Source organism: Mandrillus leucophaeus, unplaced genomic scaffold (genome assembly GCF_000951045.1).
Source record: "Mandrillus leucophaeus isolate KB7577 unplaced genomic scaffold, Mleu.le_1.0 Scaffold187, whole genome shotgun sequence".
NCBI lineage: Eukaryota > Metazoa > Chordata > Mammalia > Primates > Cercopithecidae > Mandrillus > Mandrillus leucophaeus.
The window spans coordinates 3,657,583-3,676,230 of NW_012101887.1; the positions used below are offsets into that span (position 1 = coordinate 3,657,583).

Consider the following 18,648-nt stretch of genomic DNA (forward strand, 5'->3'; position numbering starts at 1 on the left):
TCAAATTGTAGACAGTAAAATTGATATAAAGAAGTAGCACCTTGTTGGTTTTAGGTGGTGTTCCTTCACCATTAATGTGGCAGACTAAGAGGGGTGACATTAATGACGAGGCAAGAAACCCTGGTGAAGAGTAGAGCAGCTGTGTGAAGTACTGTGACTTGCATAATTTTGTAAGGAGGGCAAGTGAGAGTGAGTAGATTCAGAGATGAGACTGAGCTGATGGAGCCAAAACCAAAGCCACTCCTCTGACTTCCTCCAGGTGGACTGGAGAACATATCGTTTCTGTCTTGGGTTCACAGGCTTAAATGAGGTTCAGTATTATCAGCGGGAAAAGAGATGTAAAGAGTGTGCATTATAATCATCACTAGAGTTGAATGCAGACTTCTATTGGAAGAACTCTAGCGTAGGGAACCCTGTTTTTACATTGCCAGCTCAGTTCTCATAGTATAATCAGAGGATTCAAAAGTTCATTACAACTTGCATGTATGATGTCACTCCTGTCCCCAAAATTGAAGAGTACAGGTTTATCGTAACTTTAATGATTTCAACTGTTTTCCTCTGAATTTTTTTTTCTGGGACAGGCTTTCGAGTCTCATCAAGCGACCATTCCCATTTCTAAAAGGGAGACATTAGACTAGTTCTCAGGGATTCTTCCTAACACTCACATGCTAAGATAAATCATTTAAAGTCTTAACGTATATATGACTAATGATAGTTTTTATGTTGATATGGAAAAGAAAGATTTCTTCTCCTCATCAGTCTGGATGTGGGACAGTAGTAGTGGGTGAGGGAGTTGAAGCCATCATTATCTTACCTGCCAAAGATATGTGAGTGTGAGAAATTCAACAGTTACTTGTCAAATGTTTATTTCTCCACATGTTTTGCTTTCCAAAAGTATTTTAAATCAACGATGCTACTTAAGGGATGCAGTTTTATATTTTGCTTTAAAGTGTTGATTTCTTTTTTATGTGTGATCCAGTAAATCTTAATCATTAATAGTGCCTTTCAGAATTTGGCTACTCATCTGGTATAACTATTTCTGATGGCTGGGAATAAAGGAAGAGGACGTGCTGCTTATACCTTTAATATTGAGGCTGTTGGATTTAGCAAAGGTGAAAAGTTACCTGATGTAGTGTTGAAACCCCCCCCACTATTTCCTGTAAGTATATGAACTGTTGAATTCTCAGTGTGTTTTTTCATTTTTCAGAGAATATTAAATTCTATATAGGACTTGATATATGATTATAGTATCCTCAAGTATAAGAAAGTAAAGGAGAGTGTGTTTCACTTACCTTTAAATATTTTCATGATCTGCTTTCTTAAAATATAGAAAACAAAACTGTATACATCTTTCTATTAATATATTTAGTACTATGTGAACCAGTAAAGAATTAGTTTTCAATTCTTACAACTCCTGTTGGTGTTACTGATAAATTCCAATATGAAAATAATAGTTTTAAAAGTCATTAGGTTTTATAATGGTTCTAAGTTCCCACCCTATCGCACCTTCACTTAATGATTTTCTTCTCGTCTTGTATCTATAGAACTTAAGTTTGCTCCTTAGTATGCCACTTGACTTTGTCCCCCACTGAACTTTTTTTGCTTATTTTAGTGTTGTTTTAAAATTTAGTGAGTATGCTGCAAGCTAGATTTGCATAATATGTAATGTTTTCACTTTATGTTTAGTTTAGAATGTATCCAGGGATCTAGATATCTCACACAAGGGGTCTCCGCTTTTTGCTGTTGATATTTTACCTTTTTGATATTCAGCGCAGCATAAAAACAAAGACAAATATCTCAGATATTGGCATAATGTCACTTTACAGTGATTTTTAAAACAAGCTCTTTTCCATGTGTGAGATTACTTCTAAACACTGGGGATGTTAGTACATAGTATTTCTTTATGCTTGGAATAAAATTAAAATTCCTTACTATTGGGTAAAAGGCTCTTCCTGATCTCTCCGTTCTAATGTCTCTCTGACTCTTTTTCTACCACTGTCCTTCTCATTCCCCAGCTACGCGAGCCTCCTTGTGTCCTCAGACCTTTGGGCCTGCTGGTTCCCTACCATCTCTTCTCTTTGCATGGATGGCTCCCTGATTTTATCCCAATCTCTACTCAAATGTGACTTCCCCAAGAGGCCACGCGTGCTCACCCTGTGTAGACTGCACCTCCATCCTCCCTGCACTGTCAGTCACTTTTCCTTTACCCACCTTCGTTTATTTTTATGTCATTTATCACTATGTGAAATTGTATGTCACCTCATTTGTTTACTAATTTGTTGTGTGTTTCTCTCCTAGAATGTAAGTTCCCTGTGGGCAGGGACTTTGACTTGTTTATCATGGTATCTTCTATAGTCTAACCATGTTGGGTACTCAATAAGTAGTTGCAGCATGAATGTATATATTCCTAATCAAATTTTGAAAATGTACCTTATCTTTATTCTCTGAAACCAGAAATGTCTTTACTATGTACCCTAGAGATCCACTTGTTAATGAATATATTTGTGTAAATATATACACACATACAAATGCATATTTGTGTATATGTATATGTGTGTATAATTTTAAAAACTTGAAATGCAGCTTCAAACTCCATCTTGCCATTTATTCATTCTATGGGCTTATAAATTATTCACTTCTCAATTTCTTCACTGTAAAAGGAGAAATATTGGTAGTCCTTTCAATGAGATAATGGATATTGGATATTGAATATATCATAGTAACCATATACTAAATTATAGCTGCTGCTTTTTTATTTATTTTTTTCCAATAACACCACCACTAGTTGAGGTTAATAAGGACCTAAAGCAGCTGCCCTCATTTGGGTACCTTAGTTTTTCTTTTTCTTTTTCTTTTTTTTTTTGGTATGTTAATTTTTTTTTTTTTTTTTTTTTTTTTTTTTTTTTTTTTTTTGGTGAGACGGACTCTCGCTCTGTCACCCAGGCTGGAGTGCAGTGGCACGATCTTGGCTCACTGCAAGCTTCGCCTCCTGGGTTCACACCATTCTCCTGCCTCAGCCTCCCGAGTAGCTGGGATTACAGGTGTCCACCACCACACCTGGCTAATTTTTTTTTTTTTTGTTTTTTTAGTAGAGACGGGGTTTCACTGTGTTAGCCAGGATGGTCTCGATCTCCTGACCTTGTGATCTGCCTCCTCGGCCTCCCAAAGTGCTGGGATTACAGGCGTGAGCCACCGCACCTGGCCTGGTATCTTAATCCTTAAAGTAGATAATCACATAGGTCAACAGACTGTATGACAAAATAATTATTGGTGTAGTTTTCAGGGCCAATAGGAAAATTATGCATCTTTTTTACCTCTAATATGAGAGCAAAGTAGGAAATGGGTTAACAGGTTAAATAGACTACAGAAGTTCATCTTTTAAGTTGATTGTAAAACTTAGTGCCTGTAAAACACAGTATTTCAATAAAACTGCTCTTTTCTACAATACAGATAAAAGGGATATTAAAATACATAATTGATTTGAAAAAAAACCTTTGTGTCTTAATTTAAACAGGATACAGATTATAAACCAGTGCCACTGAAAACAGGAGAAGGTGAAGAATATATGCTGGCTTTGAAACAGGAGTTGAGAGAAACAATGAAAAGAATGCCTTATTTTATTGAAACACCTGAAGAAAGACAAGGTACCATATTGGAGTCTTTGATTATGTGTCTTAATGTGTACAGATGAAACAGTGTTTAAGCACAAGATATATAATCATTGAATGTTGATTTATTCTATTCAATAAAAAATTATCGACCACTTTGAAAAAGCATATTTATGTTGCTTTAACAGAAAAAATACTTTAAACTTTGATATTTTATTTTTAGAAATAGCTTTCACAATAATTTTATATGTTCAGTGAAAATTATGAAAAACAGGAAAATTTTGAAAAGTAAAAATTACCCATGCTTATATCTAGAGAACCACTATTAATATTTTGTTATATAGTCCAGATTTTTTCTTATGCATGCATATTCTCTTTACAAAATTAGATTCATATTACTTTGTATCTTTTTTCAATCAGTAGCGTATTAGCATTTTCACATATCCTTATTATTCTTGGCAAACATGACTTTTAATGACTGGTAGTCTACTCTGTGGATATAATATTAACTGTAACTAATTTCCTGCTTTTTAAAGATTATTTCCAATTTTTTGCTTGTATATATAATGCTGTGATTATTATCATTATACATAAACCTTTATGCATGTCTCCAATTATTTAATATTTGGGTTAAAAAAATTTTTAAGACTTGATTTTGTTTGGTTTTTCATTCAGGTATTTGGTATGATGTAAAATATGTGTTCATTAGTGCTGCTTAGTGAAGAAAGGAAACATTATAGTTGGAGAGGGCTCAACAGTCTCAGACTAGAAGTGGGAAGTGGTTTTATAGGAAAGGAAACGATTCCTGCGTAGCTATTTAGCACAGCAGTACTATATTGATTTTTCACTTTCTGCCCTTGATTGTTGAAATTAGAGAGACTGATACCGTCTTTGAGTTCTCAAAACAACATCATTAAAACATAAGAAATTAATAGTGTCATCTCATTCTATTAGTATTAAAAATACATTCCATTTTTCCTCTCTCTAGAATAGTTTGAATTGGCTGAGTCAAAAAAGGAAGCCTTGTGTAATGATCTTAGCATGTGCTTATAATTATAAGAAGCATTTTAGACAAATTCATATAATTCTCAAAACATAGCTGCTTTGAGTTATATAATGGTTTGATAAGAGATATTTTATCTCAAAAATACTTAATTGTTTTTGGTTTTTTTTGTAATAGAATGGAGTCTCACTCTTCTCACCCAGGCTGGAGTGCAGTGGTGCAATCTCGACTCACTGCAACCTCTGCCTCCTGGGTTCAAGTGATTCTGACATCTCAGCCTCCTGAGTAGCTGGAATTATAGACGCGCAATACCGTGCCCAGCTAATTTTGATATTTTTAGTAGAGATGTTTCACCATGTTGGCCAGGCTGGTCTGGAACTCCTGACCTCAAGTAGTCTGCCCGCATCAGCCACCCAAAGTGCTGGGATTACAGACAGACGTGAGCCACCGTGCCTAGCCTAATACTGAAATTTTTAACTTCCATGAATATGTTGTATGCTTTCATCTGTTTGAGTTCTAAAATAAAACTTTTCATTTTAAAGATTTCAAAAAGACCAAATGAACTAATCAGTATTCATTCTTATTAGAAAAAATAGTAATGCAGGGTATACTTTAGTGCTTTTAAAATTGATCTTTTCTCTATGGTACAGATTTACTTAGCTGAATGTGGTTGTTATTAAAACACATGTCTAATTTAAAAGTACATCAGATTAGACCAGGCACAGTGGCTTACTCTTGTAATCCTAGCACATTGGGAGGCTGAGGCAGGCGCATCACCTGAGGTCAGGAGTTTGAGACCAACCTGACCAACATGGGGAAACCCTGTCTCTGTTAAAAATACAAAGATTAGCCAGGCGTGGTGGCCCGTGCCTGTAATTCCAGCTTCTCAGGAAGCTGAGGCAGGAGAATCGTTTGAACCGGGGAGGTGGAGGTTGCAGTGAGCTGGGATTATGTCACTGTACTGCAACCTGGGCAACAGAGTGAGACTCTGTCTCAAAAAAAAAAAAAAAGAAAAGTGTATCAAATAATTAAAGCATTTATGTGAGTGTTTTAGACAGGGATATTAAAAACATAATTTTGTTGGTGGGGCACGGTGGCTCACGCCTGTAATCCCTGTGCTTTGGGAGGCTGAGGCAAGCGGATCATGAGGTCAGAAGATCGAGACCATCCTGGCTAACACGGTGAAACCCCATCTCTACTAAAAATACAAAAAATAGGTTGGCATGGTGGCGGGTGCCTGTAGTCCCAGCTACTCGGGAGGTTGAGGCAGGAGAATGGCGTGAACCCGGGAGGTGGAGCTTGCAGTGAGCCGAGATCGTGCCACTGCACTCCAGCCTGGGTGACAGAGCGAGACTCTGTCTCTTAAAAACAAACAAACAAACAAGCAAACAAAAAACTATAATTCTGTTGTTGGTCTATGGGAGTGGTTGGCTTGTACTTGGATTAAGGGGCACTTTATCTTTGATAACTAGGCAATAAAGTATTTTAAAAATAAGGGGTTTTTTTTGCTTTTATTTCTTTCAGGGGAAAACTCTTGTATAGAAATTTCCAGATTGATACAAGTACATTCTCCCTGAGATCTTCATGTTTACTTGTGTCTTTTTTTTTTTTATTGTTTTATTTTGTATTTTAGAGATGAGGTCTCTCTCTGTCACCCAGGCTAGAGTGCAGTGGCATGATCACAGCTCACTGCAGCTTCCAAACTCCTGGGCTCAAGTGATCCTCCTACCTCAGCCTCTTGAGTAGCTGGGACTAGAGGCACACACCACCATGCCTGGCTAATTTTTTATTTTTATTTTTTTTTGTAGAGACAGCGGTCTCGTTTTTTTGCTCACAGTGGTCTCGAATTCCTGGCTTCAAGCGATCCTCCCATCTCGGCCTCCCAAAGTGCTAGAATTACAGGCCTGAGCCGTCACACCCAGCTTACCTCTCTTTCCTGATATAGTGTGTTTAAAAAACACTCATGTTAAAAATAAAGGTTTTTCTATAAAATATATACATTTATATGTGCGTATATAGGTTTATATAATATGTGTATATATGTGCATGTATAAATTTATATAATATCCATGCTATGAGTGAAAAAGAATTGGCCAGACTGAACAGAACTACCCTACTGTCAGAATCATATTCCGGATAGAGATACTGCATGACTGTGCCTTCGCCAGGTGCATCACTTGCCACTTGTGTTCTTTAGGAAAGAGAGACTTAAGGGCTACTGTAAAGAACTAAATCATTAGACACTAGGACAGACAAATAGGGTGGGAGATCTCAAGACTTTCTGATAGTCAAGTGACTGGTGGCTCAGGGCATTGAGATCAGTCCTAAAGAACTGAAGGCATGGAATGAACATTTTTCATGTTGCAATGTCTTCAAAGTTTGTTTTTAATGTTTTCAGGTAGAATTATAGAAATGATTAGTATTGTATTTTGCATCAAAATTTGTTATATAATAAAGGAAAAACACCAATGAATATTATTTAGTGAATTTTAGCTGTAAGAGGATGTAGAGATCGTCCAGTCCAGTGGTTTCTAGCTCAAGCTCCTGAACTACAGGGTCCTTTGAGGTAGAAACATGATTCTGACAGTGGTGATGGTGTCATAAGTCGTTTTCAGAACCTCACAGCTTAATGGAAATAATACGTTTACTTAAATATGTCCATAGGTTTGTTACTGAATAAATGGAATTTGGCTTACTAATTCTTGCTATACCATCCGTGTCCATGAGACTCAATATAAATTTTTGACGGTATTTTTGGAGCAGTTCTTACTGTTTGTGTGATTGATATTCATAACTTTTATTCTTACGTAGAGGTTTTCTAAAGAAGAAACAGAAATTTACTTAAAAAGGAAAACTCGTTTTATCTGAGAATACCATATCAGCCCATTGAACCCTTTTATATATCTAAGATAACTATGGAATCTGAGTAATCTTCTTTTTTCTCTATCTTGAAATACCTTCCTATTTCATCATCATAGATATTACCTTATCATTATTCATCAGACATTCCCCCCACTATACTGAAAAAAATAATAAATATAAAAAATGGGAGAATGATGGAATTGACTGTGCAATTGAAATAAATTATCACTATTATGTCATCATATAGTTTTCCTGTTGCATTGTCCAAAGTATTATATCTGTGTTTTAAGAAGACATAAAGTCTTCAGAGACCTTCATATTTGTAGTTGCTCTGTTTTAATTTTCATTTAATACAATTGAAAATTTCAAAAATTTTTAATTTTCTGCTCATAATGTCCAAAATTGACAATAAAACATATTCCACAGTTCTTAGATGAATCAGAAGACAAATGCAAAGAGATAGATAGCTCTCTGGATGCTAATGATGATGATTAAATTGATTGTATAAGCAAAATCTCAGACTGAGTCTTCAGATGATATTGTCTTCAGTGAATTTTCTCAAATTCAAGAATCAATGAGTAAACACTATCTCCAAGAATTAAAAAGGAATTATGGTGACCTTGTACAGTCAATCTTTGAAGAAGACCTCATCGTGTAATACTTTGTATCAAAAACCTGGAACATCCCATTTGCTAAAATGAGGTGATCGTTTTTGTTTTGTTTTATGATATTTATGCACCAAAATTAATTTGATGTGTTTTGTAACTGGCAAATGCTCAACATAAAGGCAGAGACAATAATGATCAAAAGGAAATTGATTATATAGACATGAAATTGTTTTTTGGATTGATCATGTTAATTGGTGATTTTAAATTTAATAATGAAAATATTTTGCAAGTATAGAGCAAAGAAGATGGCTGGGCCATCCTCTCTTCAATAGAAGTATGAGACATGAAAGTTTTTAAAAATATTGCATTTTAGATATGTAAGTACAAGAAGACTTGGAAGTAGTGATAAGCTAGATTGTACTAGAAATGCATTTGTAATATGAAATTTTTTAGATGATACACCTATGAGAAAAAGAACCAGAGGAAATGATAAGTTAGAACCTATTAAAGATGCATTTGGAATCTGGGATCAGGAAATACAGAAGGCATATATTCTAGGTTTGTGTGTGGCAGCTGATGCACAGAAAACTGCATTCAAATGACTTTGCCCATTTTGGTTAAATTTACCTTCAAAACCAGTAAAACATGTAATATAAATTTGGATTTGCTATAGTTAATTGCTTAGTAGAATCTCCAATAGCTTTATTTATTTATTTTTATTTGAGACAGGATCTTGTTCTGTCACCCAGGCTGGAATGCAGTGGCATAATCTCAGCTCACTGCAGCCTCCACCTCCCAGGCTCAAGCGATCCTTCCACCATAGCCTCCCAAGTAGCTGGAACCACTGGCATGAGCTACCATGCCTGGCTAATTTTTGTGTTTTTTGTAGAGATGGGGTTTCACCATATTGCTCAGGCTGGTCTCAAACTCCTGGACTCAATCCACATGCCGTGGCCTCCCAAAGTGCTGGGATTACATCCATCCTGAGCCACTGTGTTGGGCCTAGTTTTATGATTTTTAAGTAACAGCTTTACTGAGACACAATCCACATGTGTAAAATTTACTTCTTGAAGTGTACAATTAAGTGACTTTTAATATAGCTACAGAGTTATGCAGCCAACACCACTATTTAATTTTTGTTTGTTTTGAGACAGAGTCTTGCTCTGTTACCCAGGCTGGAATGCAGTGGCATGATCTAGGTTCACTGCAACTTCTGCCTCCTGGATTCAAGTGATTCTCTTGCCTCAATCTCAGTACCTGTTATCTCAGTACCTGGGATTACAGGCACACGCCACCACACCTGGCTAATTTTTTTTGTATTTTTAGTATAGATGGCGTTTTACCATGTTGGCCCAGCTGGTGTTGAACTCCTGACCTCAAGTAATCTACCTGCCCCGGCCTCTCAAAGTGCTGGGATTACAGGTGTGAGCCACTGTCCCCAGCCACTCTGGGATTACAGGTGTGAGCCACTATGCCCAGCCACTATCTAAGTTTTTAGAAGCTTTTCCTCACCAGAAAAGAAATTCTGTAACCTTTAGTAGTCAGTCCCTACTCTTCCCTCCTTCCAACCCGTGGCACCAGAAATCTGCTTTCTGTCTGTGGAGACTTACCTGTTCTGACCATGTCATATAAGTGGAATCCTGTAATATGTGTCTTTTTGTGACTGGCTTCTTTCACTTGCCATAATGTTTTCAAGCTTCATTCATGGCTTAGTACATATGAGTGCTTCATTCCTTTTTATGGCTGAATAACATTCCACTGTATGGATATATGCCACATTTTGTTTATCCACTCATCACTTGATGGGCATTTGGGTCGGTTCACTTTCAGGATTACATAAGTTATCCTGTCATGAACATTCCTGTACATGTTTTGTGTGAATGTATGTTTTCATTTCTGTTGAGTATGCACATAGGATCATATGATAACTCTGTATTTCACATATGGAGGAACTGCCAAACTGTTTTCTAAAGCGGGTGTACTGTTTTACATTCCTATCAATAATATATGAGGGTTCAAATTTCTCCATATCCTTGCCAATGTTTCTTATTGTTTTTTTGATCCTAGCCATCCTAGTGGTTGTAACACAGTATCTCATTGTAGTTTTGATTTGAATTTCCATAATGATTAGTGATGTTGGACATCTTTTCATGCTTTTTGTCCATTTTTGTATCTTCTTTAGAGAAATGTCTATTCAAATCCTTTATACCCCTTTTTAATTGGGTTCCAATGATTAGTTTTCAATAGCTATTCTTTTATCTGTTATCTTTTTTATTTATTCTCTGTATTTCATTATTTGAAATTAACCTAAAAATATTTTAAAATATAAAAAATGGTCTATTGTACCCAGAGGAAAAAGGCTAAAAATTGTTTTTTCTGGTATACTGAAGGTTAAAATTATTTAAAATATGGAATCTGTTTTGGAGAAAATTCTTAAAAAGAAGTCGTTGTGTTACAAATGCTAGGAATCTCTCATTTGTGCTGACTTCATTTTACAGGTGAAAAACTTGGCAAGATTAGTTAAAACATTTGACCTGAAGTCAAGCAGTTAAAATACCTAGAAAAACCTGATCTCTTGGTCTCTGATCTACTGCTTATTTTAGTTACCTTTCTGTCATACGTGGTTGTATTATTTGGAAGCATATTTTTAACATAGAAGAAAAATCAGTACGTATTTGGTCCCTGGTTTTTATCTATTCATCTTTAGTATTACCTTTCGCTTTTCATGACTAACTCCTGAACTACTTTTTATGATGAACATGGCTTCAAGCTTTTGTGTGATAGTGTTGCTTTCCAACTTGTGCTGCTAGGAAAGAGTTTGTGCCCTCCTTAAGGGTGTTTCTTGTGATAAGGTGGACCAGTCTGAAGCAAGAGCCGCAGTTGTGGCTTTACTGGTTTTGGCAAGCTCAGAGGATCCCTGCAGAGTTTTCAGCAGTTGGCATGTAGGGCTTGCAGCTTACTCATTTATGCCTCACATTGGTAACCCCTCACCAAGTCCAACCTTGCCTACCCTTACCCTTTTTCCCATTCTCTTATGTACAAATATAGGAAACTCCCTGCATGTGAAATAAAAAATATTATCTCTTGTTTTCAATTATCTTAAAGGAATGGCTTAAGTTCAGGGTTACTCTTGATTTTCCTAATGAGTTCTTTATTCTTTTTTTCTCCTAGATATTGAAAGGTATAGTAAAAGATACATGAAGGTATACAAGGAAGAATGGATACCAGGTAACTGCAAAACACACAATATGGAAACAATTTTTAAAGGCTGTCTCTCTCACCTCTTATTTTTTTTTAGGCTAAGTTTTCTATTTTTACCATAGGAAAATTGAGTCTGGTTCTTTTATTGTGATTAATTAGTAATATAAATCTGTTAGAAACTAAGGTGAAAAGATTTTTATACTAAAACAAGGAAGAGTTGAAGTGCTTTTGTGGAAGTTCTTAAACTATATATATGTGTGTGTGTGTATATATATATATTTGTTTGTTTGTTTTGTTTTGTTTTGTTTTGAGATGGAGTCTCGCTCTGTCGGCCAGGCTGGAGTGCAGTGGTACAATCTCAGCTCACTGCAAGCTTCACCTCCAGGTTTTCATGCCATTGTCCTGCCTCAGCCTCCCGAGTAGCTGGGACTATAGGCGCCCACCACTACGCCCGACTAATTTTTTGTATTTTTACTAGAGACAGGGTTTCACTGTGTTAGCCAGGATGGTCTTGATCTCCTGACCTTGTGATCTGCCCACTTTGGCCTCCCAAAGTGCTGGGATTTACAAGCGTGAGCCACTGTGCCCAGCCCTTAAAATATATTTTTAAAAAAAATAGGACAGGCCAAACAAACCTGGATTTTCCAATTTAATTAGCCACAATCACAATTTTAATTTGTAGTACCAAGAAGCACAAATACTATGCTCCTGAGCAATTTTAGAGCATTTGAAGAGAAAACAAAATTCTTGTTTTAAAGGTATTTTAAGCCAAGCTCATGGATCTTCCTTTCTTTCAAGCAGACTAGTTTTAGTTGTTAGGTTTCTTTTTCAAAAGAACTATATCTAAAAAGAAGCTTTACCTTGAGTATGGACAAGTTAGAAGGGGCCGTAAAGGAGATCTCATCCCACTCATTCATTTTGCAAATAAAAACAGTTGTCATAGAAATAAAGTGACCTGTCAGATACTGTTAGAACCCAGGTCTTCTCATTTTAATTCACATTCTTTTTATGTCTCTGTCCTTGGTCTTTTATGGAAACTGCCCTTATGTAAAAACATATAAATGGCATTAATAACATTATCGTTTTCACAGATTATAGTACTATCTTTTCAGTGTTGGTAAGGTTGGAAACAACTTAGGTCTCTCATTTCTTCCGTTTCATTAGTATTCATCTCTCAAATGATTCTCTTTATATATTCCCGTCATGATCTAAAATGAATAGTTTACAAAAACTAAAATATATTCAAAGCAAAATTTATTTTTCAGGTAAAATGACTTGAGATTTAAATGCTTTGTAAAAATGCTCCGAAATTTCTTTATTAGCAGGCAGTATTTTTAAATCAACTTTTATGTTGCTTCAATTTTCTGTTTAACTCTGTGCTTAAAAATTAAAAGAAAGTGACACATTAGAGGAATTATTTAAGTAATATAAGCAAAATTATTTATTGGAGGAAATTTATTTTTGACAGCTATTTATATTTTTAATTTTAAAGTTTTCAGATGTTAGAATTGTTTATTTCATTTTGCATATGTTGGGATTGTGGTAACATACTTTTGAAAAAAAAATTTGCATAAGAAATATATCAACTACAGAAAACTTATGAAATACAAAGTAGTCAAATAAATAAATATAAATAATACTTAAGAAAAACTGTCATAATTCCAGCACCCACAAATAATTACTGTACGATTTTCTTCCCAAAAAAATTTTATAGCACTGTTTCAAAGCTATTGTAATAAACTTTTCTTTATAGGAGAAAATATATCATTGTCTGTTATATTTGGATTTTGTTTTTTTATGTTTCAAGCTAAATTTGTAAAGTCAGATACTAAGGCACTTTATTGTCATTTCCTGGACAACTATTGTGTCCTTCACATAGTTATATTCAATGCCACTAATTCCTAGAGGAAACTGCAATTTTTTAATTTTTTATTTTATGTACAGATTGGAGAAGACTTCCAAGAGAGATGATGCCAAGAAATAAATGTAAAAAAGGTACATTCACTAATATAATAGTATTTCAGGTAGGAAAAGGTTATTTCTTATATTCTGTTAATATGGACTTGTCAACCCAAAATTATACTCAACTGTTCTTAATGCTTTTCTTAAAGTATTTTGTGCCAGACAAGAGGGCTTATGCCTGTAATCTCAGCACTTTGGGAGGCTGAAGTGGGAGGATCACTTGAGCCCAGGAGTTTGAGACCAGCCTGGGCAACATAGTGAGAACTTGTCTCTACATAAAGTTAAAACAAATATTAGCCAAGTGTGGTGGCATGCATCTGTAGTCCCAGCTCCTTGGGAGGCTAAGGTGGGAGAATCACTTGAGCCGAAGAGGTGGAGGCTGCCGTTAACCCAAATTGCACCACTGCACTTAAACCTGGAAGACAGAGCAAGACTTTGACACTCTAAGACCCTGACTCTCTTTCTCCCTCTCTCTGTCCCCCTGTATATATAAAAATGCATTATAACTGTTTTGCTAAAGCTTGTTTTTTGTTGTTTATCTTTGGGGTGTTTTTTTCCCTTAGTTGTTGCCTTTTCTTTGTGTCTTATTTTTTAATTTTTAAATTTTATATCTTTTTAGAAATTTCAGTGTTTATTTTACATACAGGGGTACATGTGCAGGTTTGTTAACATTGGTATATTGCACCCAGGTAGTGAGTGTACTACCTAATAGGTAGTTAACCCACTCCACCCCGTCCTCCCCTCCCAACTTTAGTAGTTCACTATGTCTATTGTTCCCATGTTTATGTCCATGTGTGCTCATTAGCACCCACTTATAAGTGAGAACATGCAATATTTGGTTTTCTGTATTTATTCACTTAGGATTTTCCTTTAGTTGTGGAATCCTGGAGATGCTAAGAAAGACTCTTCGATTACTGTGGACCTTTTCATTTGCATAATTGCGGATTTTTAATTATAGTGGCTACAGTATGAATTATTACTAAAACATTTTAAAATTGGGAAACCAATAAAATAGAGTTTTATGTTGTATAGAAGAATGCCAAAGTGAATGTTTGCAGTTTGTTTTTCTTTAGTAATTTCATTCAGTAAATAGGTATCTGTTATTGCCAGACATTGTGTTGACAGGAATAAAACTGAGCAAAGTGGGAATAATCCTTGCCCTCATGGAGCTTGTAGTCAAATGGGGTAACATCATTAAACAAAAACACACTGTCCTCATTGGGAAGGGTTCTTTGAGGAAATGGAACTGGAGTTGAGATTGAAGGATGAGTAGGAGTTTACTGAGACACAGTTGTGGAAGAGGAAATAGGGAAATAACAGGTTTGTGGGAGAAAATCAGAAGTTCAGTTCAAAGGTGTTACTTATGGTTCCTTTGAAATATACAGATAGAAATGTTAAATATATTGTTGGACACAGGGGAATGGACTTCAAAATGGAGACTGTAGTCATTATCAGAGATACGATCATTGAGACCAAAAGAAAGGGTAAGATGGTCTAGGGCAGAATTAGATAATTAGAAGAAAGGAGGGCCTAAACCTGAGCTTACAGGAATGCCAACATTTAATGGGCTGGTAGAGGAGACTGAATGGCAAAGAAGGAAACTGGAAAGAAAGAGGGAGAAGGAGAACCAGGAGAGCAGAGTTACACAAGGTAGTCTGGTATTTCGAAAGGTGGTCAACAATGTTAAAAGATGTTAGACATTGCTGCTAAGAGGTCAAATAGGATGAAGACTGGAAAATGTTCGCTCATTTTTGGCGTGTCAGTTATTGGTGACCTCAGTGAGAGCTTTTTGAAAGATTCGCAGAGGTAGAATCCATATTAGAATGGCTTAATCGGTAAATGGAGCTTAGGAAATGGAGACAGCTAGCATACATGAGTCTTCTTAGAATTTTGCTATGAAGAATGAAGAGTGAAAAAGGAAGGTAGCCAGCGAGGTTAAGAACAGTGGGGTTATCAACGAACAGAAGAGAAGGAATTCCCATTCCCTGTTTTAACACCTTTATTGAGATATAATTGACATACAATACAATGCACATATTTGAAGTACATACACAATTTACATGTTTTGCACATGTGTATTTTTATTTTATTTTAAAGATACAGTATATAATCATATTTAGCTTGTGTGTAGAATATTTTGAAATATGACAATTTATCTTCTGTCTTTTATACTGTTGGTTTTTGTTGGGCAAATATATTATTTTCATAATAAAATACCTGTGCATGAATGATACTGGTCATGTCCTAGAGGATCACACATCTGTAGTTGACTTTAAAGCTGAAAAGAATGTGCGCATTTTGGAGGAGTTAACGTTTTCAAATATGTCATCCCTGGGATTTTATACCCATATTAATCATTAGTAAAAGCTCCCAATGTATCAGGATTTCCATTTGTTAATAAACAAAGCAACAATGAAACTTTGTTTCTCATGTTGCTCTAGTATTTTTTATTACATATTGTGTAATTTTTATGTCTTGTTTCTGATAGGCTTGGACTCTCCTTTTTGTTAAGATGTCCTCCATTGATTTATATAGAAGTGAACAGTAACAATAGAGTCAAAGGCTGAAAACAGTTGTTTCTTGAAGAACCAGCTACTGCCATGTGTTAAAAGAAACTATTCAAATATATGCAGATACTTGGTCAAAGATGGGAAAAAAAAATTAGTTTACTTACCTGACCATATTCTTTAGTATCCCTTTAACAAAGGTTTATGTTATGAAATTAAATAATTTGATAAAAAGTTCTTAGAAAAAGACTTCATGATGTAAGTAGAATACATTCTTAGCTAATGTTTTTTGGCATTAATATTATATTTCTTGAGATCTTGTTCATATGTGATGCTATATTTTATTTGTTACAGTTCATATTAAACAGTCTTTGCCCCCAAGGGGGTCAGAGAAAGTTACCCATCATTAAATTTAACTACTACTTTTGTTTGAGGAATCACTAATACATATGTTTGGGAGCTCTAAGCTCAGTAATTCCCTGAGGGGCAATTCAGTATAACACAGTAAATTGTAATTCCATCAGTTATGGGTCATCTACCACAATCTAAAAATTTTCTTTTGTAGGTTAAATGTTAATCTTTAACAAAATTACATCTTCCTGAGCCACATTTTCCTCTTCAAAGTAATTTCTAAGTGTTTAGTTTTATTTTGGAAAAGAACTGTAATACTCTCTGACCACAATGGGACAATTTTGTCGCTTATCATATTGCTTTGGTAACTGACTGGCAGAATTTATATGTGAAATAGTTCTCTAGACCCTGCACTTTCAGAATAGCCTCAAAATGCAATATTTTTGATAGGAGTAGAAAAAAAAATTATGTAGCCCAAAGCCATTACAACATTTTATTTCACTTATATGCTTTTGAGTTTTCAGATTCATATGATGAGTATATTCAGTTTAACTATTGTAATCTTTATTCCAAAGATACTGTGTGTTGCATTGTCATCTCTTTCACCATTGGCAAATGCACATATTTGAAGTACATACACAATTTACATTTTTTGCACATATGTATTTAAGGCAGACATATTTTTATTTTATTTTAAAGATACAGTATATAATCATATTTAGCTTGAATGCAGAATTTTGAGATATGGCAATTTATCTTCTGTCTTTTATACCATTCATTTTTATTGGGCAAGTATATTATTTTCATAATAAAATACTTGTGCCTGAATGATACTGGTCATGTCCTAGAGGATCACACATCTATAGTTGACTTTAAAGCCGAAAAGAATATTTATCCTGCACTTCCTTTTTATTTTGCACACCTGGTAAGATTCCTCTGGTTAGAATGAAGTACACTTATCAGTGAAGGAGAAGCCAGTGCAGGTGGATTTGTGGGAGCCTTTCACTATACTCTTGTTACTTCTCTATCTGAGGCAACATTTTAGCGGTTTTGGCCCTAATGATATTAATTGCCAGTACCAATTTTCAGTACTAGTAAAAAATATACTTCAGTCTTAAAAAAAGAAAAATCCTATTAAGTGATTATCATTTATTCCTCATCATTGGAAAATTGGTGAGGTGTGATTTGTTTATTCTTTGAGAAAATTAATTTACTCTGGAAACTATGTGACTGCCTAGGATGCAGTAGCACAATGCTGGACAGCATACACAAAGACAAGGAAATATAATACACAGTTGCAGTTGCAGAAAAATGTGTTAACTGGTAGTTTTACTTCAGCAGGCCCAAAACCCAAAAAGGCAAAAGACGCAGGCAAAGGCACATCACTCACTAATACTGCAGATGTGTTGAAAAAAATTGAGGTAAGGTTTTCTTCTTACTATACAAGTGAACTGAAAAAATGTAAAAGATCCTACCTCCTTTTGCTTTCTTGTCTCAACCTTTCAGCATTCTCTTACTTTTTAATAATGAAAATTTGGCAGAAGCGAACCCAGCGTTTAAGGTAACTGGGAAGGTTTGAACTTTGTGGGCTGGTAGATATGGAGGGTCTGTCCTGTCCTTCGTTACCACTTGCCTGGCCACTTACCTCATCTTCTGTCACCTCTTTCTTTTTCACTGTATCCCCCTTTCCGCTTGTATTTGAATCATGCAGGGGGAGAGAAACATGAAAAAGTTTTACAAAGAGTTACATATGTAATTTTTTTAAAAACTTCTCATTTTTCCTCCTGTTGGTTAATATGTACTGTTTTAATGCTTTTTTTGGTCTTATGTTAAGTATTGAATATTGAGGGAAAACTGTATTTTATAGAACTTATTTTTATAACTTTCTTTATCTAAATATTTCACAAATAAAAATGTAAGATTCAGAAGGTTAAAACACTGAAAAATTTAAAAATTTAAATATTTCAAAAATTTAAAAATGTAAGATTCAGAAGGTTAAAACACTGAAAAATTTCCCTCCTATTCCTTTCTTTAGTCATCCAGTTCCCTTCCTATAGGCAACCAATATTACTAGTTTCTTATATGTATTTTTCAGAAGTATTTCATACATAGCAAATACGAGGTTTTTTTTTTTCTTTTTAAAGACAGAGGTAGCGTATTACATTCTGCATTTTCATTTTATCACTTAACAAAATACCTTGGATGTGGTTCCATATCAGTCTGTGTAGAGTTACCTCATCCTTTTTTTTGTTGTTGTTGGCTGCACTATAAAAATGAACTGTAATTTATTTAATTAATGTCCTACATAATTGGACATACAGACATTATGTTTCATCTAGTGTTTTGCTGTTATTAACAGTGCTGCAATGAATTCATGTTGAGTATGTCATTTCACATGTGTAGGGTAGCTTTCTACAATATTTGGTCAGTACTTACGTGCACTGTATGAAATGGATAGCTATTGTTACATTGCTCTTTATGGAGATTATACCAATTAACTACCATTATCAGTGCATGCATTATCTTGCTTTGATGATGATGATGAC

At 35.0% G+C, this 18,648-nt stretch overlaps 1 protein-coding gene across 4 annotated transcripts in view; it reads left to right on the forward strand.

Annotated features, from left to right (window-relative positions):
• Positions 1-18,648, forward strand: part of POLR3G (polymerase (RNA) III (DNA directed) polypeptide G (32kD)) — a 47,226-nt gene that overhangs the window by 16,614 nt on the left and 11,964 nt on the right. For 3 of the 4 annotated variants that reach the window (XM_011978017.1, XM_011978015.1, XM_011978016.1), the window contains exons 3-6: positions 3,515-3,644; positions 11,253-11,309; positions 13,227-13,277; positions 17,441-17,523. In XM_011978017.1, coding sequence (XP_011833407.1) covers positions 3,515-3,644; positions 11,253-11,309; positions 13,227-13,277; positions 17,441-17,523 — 321 coding nt within the window. Of the gene's footprint in view, positions 1-1,042; positions 1,160-3,514; positions 3,645-11,252; positions 11,310-13,226; positions 13,278-17,440; positions 17,524-18,648 lie in introns of those variants that run through there. The other variant, XM_011978018.1, reaches the window with a different exon arrangement.